Source organism: Gadus macrocephalus, chromosome 23 (assembly GCF_031168955.1).
Source record: "Gadus macrocephalus chromosome 23, ASM3116895v1".
Lineage (NCBI taxonomy): Eukaryota > Metazoa > Chordata > Actinopteri > Gadiformes > Gadidae > Gadus > Gadus macrocephalus.
In genome coordinates, this window is record NC_082404.1 from 9129856 (window position 1) to 9142220 (window position 12365).

The 12365-nt window shown below is 47.4% G+C and overlaps 1 protein-coding gene across 1 annotated transcript in view; it reads left to right on the forward strand.

The window, feature by feature from the left end:
• The first annotated feature begins 3164 nt into the window (after positions 1-3164).
• LOC132452921 (zinc transporter ZIP12-like) overlaps positions 3165-12365 on the forward strand; it is a 10370-nt gene continuing 1169 nt past the window's right edge. Inside the window, exons 1-11 of the mRNA XM_060045756.1 lie at positions 3165-4282; positions 5273-5587; positions 6767-6980; positions 7261-7421; positions 7533-7704; positions 8125-8297; positions 8820-8963; positions 9429-9509; positions 10188-10251; positions 10480-10638; positions 12043-12359. Coding sequence (XP_059901739.1) covers positions 4034-4282; positions 5273-5587; positions 6767-6980; positions 7261-7421; positions 7533-7704; positions 8125-8297; positions 8820-8963; positions 9429-9509; positions 10188-10251; positions 10480-10638; positions 12043-12359 — 2049 coding nt within the window. The 5' untranslated portion in view covers positions 3165-4033. The remainder of the gene's footprint in view (positions 4283-5272; positions 5588-6766; positions 6981-7260; positions 7422-7532; positions 7705-8124; positions 8298-8819; positions 8964-9428; positions 9510-10187; positions 10252-10479; positions 10639-12042; positions 12360-12365) is intronic.

The following is a 12365-nucleotide window of genomic DNA, read 5'->3' on the forward strand; positions in this document are numbered from 1 at the left end:
GTCACAGTATGTGTAGTCTAGCTAACCCTACCTTCAAGTGGTTCAGGAGTGGGGAGAAGGCAGGAGAGCCAGGACCGTACTGGGACAGCATTACCCCTATCCCTAACTCTGAAGACAGCTTTGCATGTACTGTTGAAAGATTTAAACGTTTTCCCTCTCCTTCAGTGTGTAAGTCAACTCCACAGTACACTGACATGAAGCCGGATGTTATGGACCACTAAGGTTGAGAACTAAATGTATATTTTTAAACTGTTGGTATTTTATATAGTAATGAAATGTAACTGAACAGATGCTCCAAAGACCCCCGCAGTGACCGTGAGTCCCTCTGGTGAAGTAGAGGAGGGCAGTTCAGTGACTCTGAGCTGCAGCAGTGATGCCAACCCAGCAGCTGAGTAGACCTGGTTCAAGGAACAAGACGACTCAGTGGAGGAATCAGGACAGAACTACACCCTCAGTAATATGACATCTGAGCATGGAGGACATTATTTCTGTCAAGCTCACCACGCCATCCGACATCGTGATTCCACCTTGTTGTCCGTTAATGTGACAGGTAATTGGTCCTTTAAAACAGTTTTTCTGAACTCGTTCGTCACAGACTTAAAAAATGATATGTTATTGTAAAAAATCAAATTTAACATGAGAAATAGCCAAAAATAGTTCTAGTGCTTAGCTGTCTGATGTATGCTTTTATTTGGACATTTTGTTATGTCAACAATTGATTGAAAGGTGACAGGCTTACGTTGTCATTTGAACAGTTGCTGAATATGGCAGAGCGAAAATATGACTCAGAGTTTATTAAATATGGAATTTACATTGACACAAAAAAGTTATTTATTGCTACACTAATGTGTTTTGAATGCAGGGATGAAAATATTAGTTAATTCATGTTTAGGGTTAGGGCCCATTTTTAGGAAATAAAGTGGCTTGGTTTGAATTGTACAAAAGTGGTTTACGACTTAAGCCCAGACCAGTTGAGAACCACTGCTATAAAATACACACACACACACACACACACACACACACACACACACACACACACACACACACACACACACACACACATACATGAATCAACACACAAACACAGAACCTTTCTGCCTTGTGTTGAAATGGACTGTTTTTTATGAGTTGAGTGAGTCATGACACTGAATCATGTCTACTAATAACTAGGTATAAACCTGCCGAATATCCCTCTTATCAGCGATCAGAATATATGTTGCTTTATCCTTTGAAGAAGTTAGAACTAAAATAGCAATACGGACCAATATTGGCCTAATAAGGTGGTCATCTCTCTCTCTCTCTATCCCTCTCTCTCTCTCTCTCTCTCTCTCTCTCTCTCTCTCTCTCTCTCTCTCTCTCTCTCCCACTCATTACATCTCTCTATCTCTCTCTCTATCTCTCTCCCACTCATCACATCTCTCTCTCTCTCTCTCTCTCTCTCTCTCATATGTTCCTCCCCTTTGGGCACCAGATAATTGTACATAAGTTGAGTTGAGTTTAATTAACCAAAATAACTAAATGTTGTCTTGCATCTTCTGTACCGCTCAGTCACTCCCTGATCCTGTGTATGAAATCATGAATAAAATGTCCGCCCCATCATCAAAGAGAGAACCAATAGAGATTGTGGTCAACGCTGACTCTTAGTAAGCATCTCTTGGTAGTTCTAGACAGAAAACCAACTGAAGGTTTTGGACTACTTGAATGAAACCTTAAGAATTTAGTCTGTGTAAAATCTGCCTGAAATGGTGATGAGGTTCATATCTTCTCCGTTTCCCTTTCAGAGACATGGAACAGACCTAGACGGGAGAAACCTCAGAGATGAAAGTCGAATAAAACGGTAAGAGAGTTTTAACTGGGAGGATTTAGTAGTTTTAGGATTTAGACCTTTTCCAGCAGCGGTGCTGATCTGTGCGATAGTTCTTTGCTATTGATGTTGTTACAAATAAGGTTTTCAGTCTGCAATTTGCGATCCCTGCGTATTATTTTACTGTTGCTTCTGTTCTATAAATTAAATAGGCAACTTTTTTTTATTCAGTCACTCACTGTGTTATTTGTTCTCTTTAGGCAGACTTTTTTTTCCGAAAGTCATTCATGAGATAAGGCTACCTACAGTATCATGCATTTCTTTTCTTCTTTAGCAAAACACCATTTTGCATTTTTCAGTATCTAACAATGGAGGGGCTGCATAATGGGGCACCTATGATAAATATGTTTTTATATCAAACAAAAGGCATTTGGGAGCCCAACAGGCTGGATGTGATGGCTATAGGGTAACTCTAAATCTGACTGTCCTTCCCTGGAAAGCCCTGTTAAATTAGGAACATATTGCCCCCTAGAGGTCTCTGTAATTGAGATGTCCTGTTGTTGGAGGGATGTGATTAAACATAGAAGTACTCTTTATTAAGTAAAGAGTGTTCATATATAATATGTATATATGTATTTATATGAACCGATAGCAGCTGTTGTATTCTCCTATTATATTTTTATGTTCTACAATCATCTTGTGCTACTGTAGTGTAGCGTAGGTGTTAGTTTAAGATCGTTCAGTTTATTCGTTTAGGGATGGTTTCGTTTAGGTATAATGTTAGAAATGGTTACGTTAAGGTATTAAGTTAGGAATGGTTTAGTTTAGATATTATGTTAGAAATGGTTATGGTCAGGTAGCGATGGTTCATTTAGGTTTAGGGTGATAGTTAGTTTTGGTTAGAGATGGTTTTGTCAAGCTGTCAGAGATGGTAAGGGTTTAGGGTTTAGGTAAGAGATAATATTGGTTAGGTTTATGGGTTACCTACCCTATATATGGTCAGACAACTGTTTAGTTTCGTCATTGCCCACAACGTAGTGGGTTTCCTCAGACCTATGTTCGAGGAGTAAGTAAAGGGTGAGGCATGGCCCGGAGATCGTGAATAGCCACTCCTCTGGCGCCCTCCCCTGCTCCGACCGTGTGCTCCCTCATCCCTCATTGTTGGAAAGGAGGCAGAATTCTCCATGGCAACAGCAGAGAGTTGGACTTTAAGCCTCCTGAGCTTCCAGCGTTTCTTTACTTTCTCATAAGAAGGCTGCCCACAACAAACCCTCGCTCTCTCTCTTCTCCCCCGAGGAACAGAGGCGCCTGCTCTGGTCGGCAACAACAACGACAACAACTACGGTAGGCCTGGCCTGCTATGCTGTGGTATTTCTCTCCTGGCTGGGTCGTTTGTAATGGTGTGTGTGTGTGGAGCCGTAGGCTGGATGTGGGGGCAGACACAGAGCGAACAGCTACCGTTGGCAGGGCGGAGGGCTGACTCAGACAATCACTGAGAACAGATCATCTACTGGTGCCAACCAGCACTGTGTCCCCATGATGTTACTCATAGAGTTCAAGCTCCTCATACAGAACATGCAGCAGAATGTGAGTCACTACCACTCAGAAAACCTTGTTTTTAAGCGTGTAAAGTGTGTTAAGACGGACTACAACAAGACAGTCTATGGTTAAAACCCATAAACCTCTCTCTGCGGGCTGTTCATAAACAACAACCTTTTGTCCTAAAGGTTGGAGCTTTGGAGGTTTACCAACCTGCTACTTCACTGTGAGGGGACCATGCCGGCGCATTCGCACTCTGCTTTCCTCTATACTTCATACAACATTAATTAGTTTCTCTCCAGTCGGACCCCCTCCCCACCCCCCTTCTCTGTTCCCTCTCACTTCCTTGCACTAATCCTCTTGTTGTGGTCAGAGGGGCCCCAGCCACGGCCCGGCCGGCCCACCATTCTGGGGGCGAGCTGGGGGTGAAAGGTGCCGTGCCGGGCCCCCCTCGCGGCTCATTATGGATGCCACCTCCTCCTTCTCCTAGTCCTCCTCTTCTTCCACAACTCACTGTTGGGTTCCGTACAGTGGACCCCTCTCCTGTACCTCCGGTTCTCCCCCAGGCCCCCGCCGAGGTGCAGCGTCTCCCCAGCGAGGGGAGCTGTGGTTCAGGCCAAGGTCAGACGGTGTCCGGGCTACAGGGGGACCTGGGCGTTGGAGGCCAGCGACCAGGAGAGAGGAGGAGAAATGAGACCCGCCAGGAGGGAAGCGATCCACGTGCTGTGGCTGGTGGTCTGTCTGCTTGAGACGGCGCCGGGGGTCGAAGGTGAAGAGCGTGGCTATCTGCAGGAGGCTCTGGGCACCTTGGGTCTGTCGGACCCCGGGGGAGGACCTCCTCAGCTCCAGAAGGCCCAGCTCGGCGTGCTCTCCGGCAGGGCGCTACGGGCCGTGCACTGCGGGGAGCTGATGGGTGGCGCCCAGGACGGCTGCGACCAGGTATTGATCACCGCCCACTGCACCATCCTGCCCTCAAAACACCCTAAAAGAGCTTTAACTTCCCTGCCCTGAGAAGGCAACGACAGGCCTGGCCGACCGGCTGCTGTCGTTGAGCATGGCGTGAGAGCGTTAGTCTTCTGATCGTGAGGTTTTCCGTTGAGCCACTGCTGCGAGGTGTTGCGGCGTTGCAGGAAGTTAGTCAAAACTTTGACTCTATCCGCATACTGGGTCTGATGATTTCATTGATTTTCTCATTACAAGCCTTGGGGATTTAAAATTTCCTACTCCGATTTATTTCTTTACTTTTTACTCAGAGATTCATCTGTGAATTTATCAAATTACCTAATAAAAGTATCTGTATAATCAGAAAACAATGCTGTACTATCATTTTTAAGTGTTGCAGTGTTCCTTTTCCTGTTCCTGTTGTGGTTGTTGTTTCCGTCCGGGTAATATTGTGGTTTCTTTTTTATTTGTTTGCCTGGCAAACTAGCGTTTAGTGGCTGGAATGTGGCTGTATGTGGAGGCTTATGGCCTCCAACTTTGACCTTTCATGGGCCACTCATGCTGAGTGGCTTTAGACTTCTCCCTCTACTTGGCGTAATACACTTTGCAGGCACTCAGCATAGCTTCCATCTGTTTATTCAGCACACTCGTTCGCGATTAGCGGTGACATTTTGTGGTCTGAACAACTTTGTGTTGAGATTAACGCTAATTTCCCTGCTTTATCCTCTTTGTATCCGGTTTTGGGACAAAGTTTTGTAAAGTATGCCAGTCCTCTGAGAATGCAGCATTGATGAAGAGTTTTCAAAATAAAGTTGACATGAGTTGAAGTGACTGGGCCTACTCCAGCTTGTTGTCGGCCACTCTTGTTTTGTGGCTTGTCTCTATAGTTTTTGTGTTGCTGCCCTAAAACATTTCTTCTTCTCCTCCTCTTCCTCCTCCTCCTCCTCCTCCTCCTTTGACCTTCACCACCTCCTCCTCCTCCTCCAGTGCCTGAGGCCTGCCGTGGTCCTCTCCGCCCTGGAGGACGACGGGGAGGTGTACATCGGGGAGGAGAACTACGCCCGCGTCGCCACGGTGACACTCTATTACATCATCCACATGGCCGACCTGTGCGTCTCCAACGCCGCGTCCTCCTCGTCCTCACTCTCCGCCGCACCTCCCCCAGACTTCTCCTTCTACGTCCTGGCCCTCGCCAACCTCAGCCCTGATCAGGAGGACCCGCACCTCCTGTCCACCGCGGAGGTCCGCAGCATCCTCCAGGTCATCAACCAGCACTACCAACCAGCTTCTCCTCACACACAGGTGGGACATCTCTAGCTATTTTCAAACAGTATACTATTGGTAAAAAGGCCCCCACTGCAACAACAAGGGCGATCGTGCATGCTTAAATCTGTAAATCAAGAGTTTTTTTATTAAACTAAAGAGGACTTTACTCAAGGTTCCAATGAAGAGTGCCTGTGACATCAGCGGTGGAGTACAGTGTGTGGATGCATGGAACATGTACGGTTGTTAGTGTTATGTGATGTAGAGATCATCGAAATACTGCTGGAGAATAAGAGAGACATTCAGTCTAAGGGCCTGGCTTGTACAGTGAGGGGGCAACTCACACTAGGGCCTTTGCCTGTTCCGTGCTGCAGGAAGATTCAGCACGATTCCCCCCCTCCCCCCGCTGGCCCATGGTCACACTGCTCCCAAAGGCCGTGGCCTGGGCACGATTGCTCCTTCATACATACGTCATCACGTCGTAATACGATAAATACGTCACCACCAAGCGTCCTCGCCACAATAACAACAATGGAGAACAACAACGTGAATCCTGTCGTCGGCCCAAATTTCAAGTAAACACTCGACTTCACTATCGCACCAACGTAAACCCACTCGTGAACCGCTTGCCGCCATTGTTTAAAATGATTGTTGTGGGGAAGAAGGGCATGGACCTATAAAGAAAGGAGGGTCGCACAAGGACTACCCCATCCAGCTCACGTTGCGTATCCGCACGTGGGCGCGTGTCATCTCATTAGCATCTGTACTTTGGCCACGGCACACCTCTCCCAAGTGTGCCGTGGCCAAGGGGCTGTTCCGTGCTGGAATACGGATGGCGTGGTCACACTAGCCAAACGTTCTAGACTTTAGTATGCAAATGAGATCTGGCACGGGGCCGTGGCCCTAGTGTGAGTGGCCCCTAGGGGCCACTCACACTAGTCCCCCGTGAGTGTACTGTACAGAGTGTACAGTAATTGATCACCTGCATAGCCAAATAGCCATTGGGGAACATAGCACTAAAATGTAATGATTTTGGAATAGATTTTTCCAATCTCACGGCTTTTATTTCTAATAGTAGTTTAGATAATTCTGTTTTAGTTTACTTTGCTCATTCCCAAATGCTTAAGGCGTCAATTATTTGCGTTGTTAAAGTTAAATCAGTTGAGGCAGGATGGTAAGAGGAGTCCTTGTGATGGTTTGACTCCTGGCTCCCGGTAGTGTGTCGACGCCGGTCACCTGATGGAAGAGGCTGGAGGAAAGGAGGAGGTCTTGGGTCTCGCTTCCTCTTCCTCGGTGTCCCGGCTGGCGGCCGCCATCTTGACCCACCTCCTGCTGGGCGACTGTTTCAGCCGGACAGACCTCCCGCCGCCTGCCTTCTTCACCGACTACATCTTCCAGGCTCTCAACTGCACCACGGACCTCCACCTTGTGGGTAAGGTCAGAACAAAGAGACAGCCTTGTGGTTTGTAGTCAAAGCATTTTGTCCCTTATAGGATGAGGTAGAGCAAGTCAGGACTAAAGACTACTAAGGGCCCACAACGAGCAAGGTTTTTACACTGCAGAACACCACAGAGTTTTAAAGAAAAGTTGCTCCTGGCGAGTCACATAACGAAAACAGTAGAGGTAGAATGACGTTTTGAAGGGTTTGTATGAGGTGTTTAGTACGGTGTACTAGGAATGACTAAAGCACCTGTTCCCCTGTCTTTGTTTAGAATTGGAGGACCTGCTTCACCAACTAGGAGTGGGAGGAGGAGGAGCTAACCACACCAATGCTAGAAAGAGTCGGGGCCTAACAGGCTCCTCCCAGGAAAAGGCGGGGCCTCACCAGGAAGAATTCAGCCATCAGACTATAACCGCTGCAGACTGGACAGCGGTGAGGCAGATATTTAGAATAAACGGTAGAAAATATAATAATGCTACTTTTTCATGTTCGATTCACTATTCCTTACTACGATTCATGTTTCTTTCTTTATTATCTTTATAGTCATGCTTTTCGGCCTATCAGCTGGTGGATATTTTTGCCATGGATTCTCGTTCGCCGATCTCAAAAGACAGCTTCAGCCATATATGTCCGGCCATCATCCAGCAGTTGCTAGGAAACGCCTGTCAGTCTTCAGAGCAGGCGTCCAGAGCAGCTCCGCCCACTGCCATGGAGAGTAAGACCTTTGACCTCCTAACTTAGTAATTGAAGAACTAACTAAGTAACTAACTAACCATCAAAAGAACTATACTAATTATACCTACTATACTAACAAACTAGACTGACTGATGGACTTGTCCTTCTGACCGACCAATACCAACAGTATAGTAAATAATTAACCAACCAACCAGCCAACTTAATAACACATTTTAGGAGTGTTAACTAGCTTGTTATTAACTACTGAACTCCCTTTTAACTAATCTTAACTTTAACCAATCTCTCTCTCTCTCTCTCTTCTCTCTCTCTCTCTCTCTCTCTCTCTCTCTCTCTCTCTCTCTCTCTCTCTCTCTCTCACTCTCTCTCTCTCTCTTTCTCTCTCTTTCTCTCTCTCTCTCTCTCTCTCCCCCCCCCCCCCCCCCCCCCCCCCCCCCACCAGAGTATGGCTACAGTACCGCGGCCGTTCTGCTCATCACGCTGGGCTCCATGTTTGGTATCTGCCTGATCTCCTTCAGCTCCTGCCAGCAGACCTACCAGCTACTGCTGCAGCTGTTTGTAGGCCTAGCTGTGGGCACGCTGTCTGGGGACGCCCTGCTGCACCTCATCCCCCAGGTAGAGGGCGCTGTTCTTCAGAGGGGGACAATCAGGGTCCGAATCAGATGGGCTTTTCTGGTGCTAGTTTCCACTAATTACTCCAGGAAAAGTTTTGTTTTGGTATCAGAAATAGGAAGGATAACATTTAGCATTTAGAATAGAGAAAAAATGTATTACATTTGGGTCAAATTAAGGTAAGGGGGTGGATAGTTAGGGTTAATAATTTAAGGAGCAAATGATTTGGTCCCGAAGTTAAGGTACAGGTTTGTTGTTATCAACATCCGGCTATATATAAGGTTGCAAAGGCATAATTTGAATCATCAGTAGATAATTCAATCTATTTGCAGCTGTACACGCCATGACATAATAAGTAGTCACGTTCTTAAAGTCTTAAAGTCATATGATTTCACAAACCAGGTCGACGTCTGTGATGGTGCTGAACAACAATCCAGATGTTTAGACTCTTAAGTACCGGGGAGTATCATGTCTGATCCTAACATGTTTGATTCCAACATGTCTGATCCTCACATGTCCCTGGAGGTCCTTGGAGTGCATGGTGGTCACGGTCATGGAGCTGAGGAGGGGAAGGAGTACCTCTGGAAAGTTCTGGGGGTCATCGCTGGAATCTATGGTTTCTTCCTGCTGGAGAAACTCTTCTCCGTCCTGGTTCCATCTCACGGACATGTGAGAGTTCCTTGTGCTTTTTATACACCTGAAGGCCAAATGGTACACACCATAGGTCTCCACAACCCCTGGGGTCCACAGAAGCCATTCGCATTGGTTAAAGTAAAAACAATGCGGAAGGCATGCTTTATCAACGATTTCCGGTTCATTTATAATCGACAAGTTGTGGAGGAACTCCTATATTATAATCAATTGTATGACACATCACCGGCGTAGAGAGGCCCATATAGTATAGTATAACTTGTCTTTCACTTGATTTTTTTCAATAAATGTAATGATGTGTAAAACACACTATCTTAATACTTCAAATAGTAAGACATGTCAAGAGATGTGTAACATAGCCGGAAACGACAGAATTTCGATTTTTAGAGATATTTCATTACCAGTAATGATTTCTGCGCTGGATTTTGCCAGCCAAACCATTTGGCCTCTGGATCTCAGACGCTCGTTTTTTTCCTCCTTCAGGGCCATTCACACGACAGGCCTCTGGAGCTGAACTGCAACGAGCAATCAGAGAGGGACAAGTCCATCTCCACCATGCAGCTGGTGAGCCCGTTGTCCCTCTGGGTTTCCTGTGCAACACAAGCACTCAGGACGCTGCGAGAGTTTTAGAACGGATGCTTTCACTGATTTAACTCCTGGGGGGGAGCAGTAGCAGGATCGGAAATGATTGATCCGAATTCTTTCAAGTTATTTGGACCCTAAATGTTTCCTTTACTCTCCTCTATTTTGTAATGTCATTTTTCTATTTTGAGTCCAGCATTTTCCCTTATTTCTCATTAATAATGAAGAACTCGTTATCAATAAAATACACTTCATCAAAATGTCCAACCATACGGTAACCACTGAGGTGTAAGGACTGCATTCCTACAGTACATAATGTTGTCTCAGGTTGGACCGCTGTGTTGTTGTTATGTAAGTAGAGATGAATGCTGGTGTGGGAGGAACGGAGAACATTGAGAGTGGGGGTGAATCAACCTGAATAATAATATAGTAGACCAAGCAAGCTGAAGAGTCGCGGCAGTCTCATCTGGCAGAATGCACTTGTCATACATTCCAGAATACACTCTGTCATCATTAAATGTTACGTTTATTGAGAGTCAGACAGAGATTTCATCTGGATTTTGTTTGGGCTATCGAGGATACAAATCCATGTCTGACATTTGCTTTTGTTTCTCTGCATCATCTCTCAGCCTTGTCTTGAGTACTATTTGTCCTCAACAGGGAACTGTAGAAGAAAGTACAGACACCACCGAACAAACAGAGCCAAGCAGGCCGCCTCCTCAAAGTAAGACCGAACACACACACACACACACACACACACACACACACACACACACACACACACACACACACACACACACACACACACACACACACGCACAGAGCCAACACTTGTGTGTGAAGTAATCACTCTAGTAAGTGAACACTGCCCTGGCTCTATGAATGGCCTTCCAGGAAACGCAGCGGGTCTCTGAGTTCTTTCGTCTCCCCCCCCCCCCCCCCCCCCCCCCAGGGCGCCCGGTGCCGCTGCTTGCCGTCATGGTCGTCGTGGGCGACAGCCTTCATAACTTTGCAGATGGTCTGGTCGTCGGCGCCGCCTTCTCCTCCTCCGCCGAGAGCGGCATGGCAACCACTGTGGCCATCCTCTGCCATGAAATCCCCCACGAGATGGGTGAGAGGGTTAGCACAGCTACTGCTCACATCCCCACCAGATGGGTGAGAGGGTTAGCACAGCTACTGCTCACATCCCCACCAGATGGGTGAGAGGGTTAGCACAGCTACTGCTCACATCCCCACCAGATGGGTGAGAGGGTTAGCACAGCTACTGCTCACATCCCCACCAGATGGGTGAGAGGGTTAGCACAGCTACTGCTCACATCCCCACCAGATGGGTGAGAGGGTTAGCACAGCTACTGCTCACATCCCCACCAGATGGGTGAGAGGGTTAGCACAGCTACTGCTCACATCCCCACCAGCTGGGTGAGAGGGTTAGCACAGCTACTGCTCACATCCCCACCAGATGGGTGAGAGGGTTAGCACAGCTACTGCTCACATCCCCACCAGCTGGGTGAGAGGGTTAGCACAGCTACTGCTCACATCCCCTCCAGATGGGTGAGAGGGTTAGCACCGTCACTGCTACTGCTCACATCCCCTCCAGATGGGTGAGAGGGTTAGCACCGTCACTGCTACTGCTCACATCCCCTCCAGATGGGTGAGAGGGTTAGCACCGTCACTGCTACTGCTCACATCCCCACCAGATGGGTGAGAGGGTTAGCACAGCTACTGCTCACATCCCCTCCAGATGGGTGAGAGGGTTAGCACCGTCACTGCTACTGCTCACATCCCCTCCAGATGGGTGAGAGGGTTTGCACCGTCACTGCTACTGCTCACATCCCCACAAGATGGGTGAGAGGGTTAGCACAGCTACTGAGATTGGTGAGAGGAATGATATAGCCACTGCTAGCATCAAGCTCTACTTCTGAGGGGGTTAGCGTAGCTACTTTTATCGTACCCCACAAGATGGGTGTTGAGGACTAGCATAGCTACCATTAAGAGTCCCCCACGAGAAGGGTGAGAGGTCTAGCATAGCTTCTATTAGAATCCCCATGAGAGTGGTGAGGGGGACTAGCATAGCTACTGTTGGCATCCCCTGTCGAGATGTATGAGAGGGTCATGCTTGTTAGCCTAGCACAAGTTATTAAAATTGATGATACGAATGAGACATATAACTATAATGAGAGGAGCTTATGTATGTCTATGTGGTTGTGTGTGTGTGTGTGTGTGTGTGTGTGTGTGTGTGTGTGTGTGTGTGTGTGTGTGTGTGTGTGTGTGTGTGTGTGTGTGTGTGTGTGTGTGTGTGTGTGTGTGCGTGCGTGCGTGTGCGTGGGTTCGTGCGTGTTTGGATGATCGGTTCTCAAGAAAGCCGCAAGCAGCCACACCGAAGGCCGAGCAATCGGCTCGTTTCGAATGAGCAATACACTAGTCAGAATGAGACATGAGATTATAGGGGATGTAATGAATGAGACATTGTGTGGTCACTCTGAGTGGTCCACTATGGTGTCATTATATTTCCCAGGAGACTTTGCGGTGCTGCTGAACGCCGGGCTGTCGGTGAAGACGGCGGTGCTGATGAACTTCCTGAGCGCCCTCACTGCCTTCCTGGGCCTCTACATCGGCCTGTTCGTCTCCACGGAGACCACGGTGCAGCATTGGATCTTCAGCGTCACCGCCGGCATCTTCCTCTACCTCTCGCTGGTGGAGATGGTGAGCAGCAGCCGCCATTTTGGATCTGCATTAACAAAGATGAAAAAAAGGGCAACACGCTGTGCTCAGTGGTTTTTAAGAGGAGCGGTGATCGACATTTTATTTAGAGGGACTTTCAAGTTGGCGGATGTTATT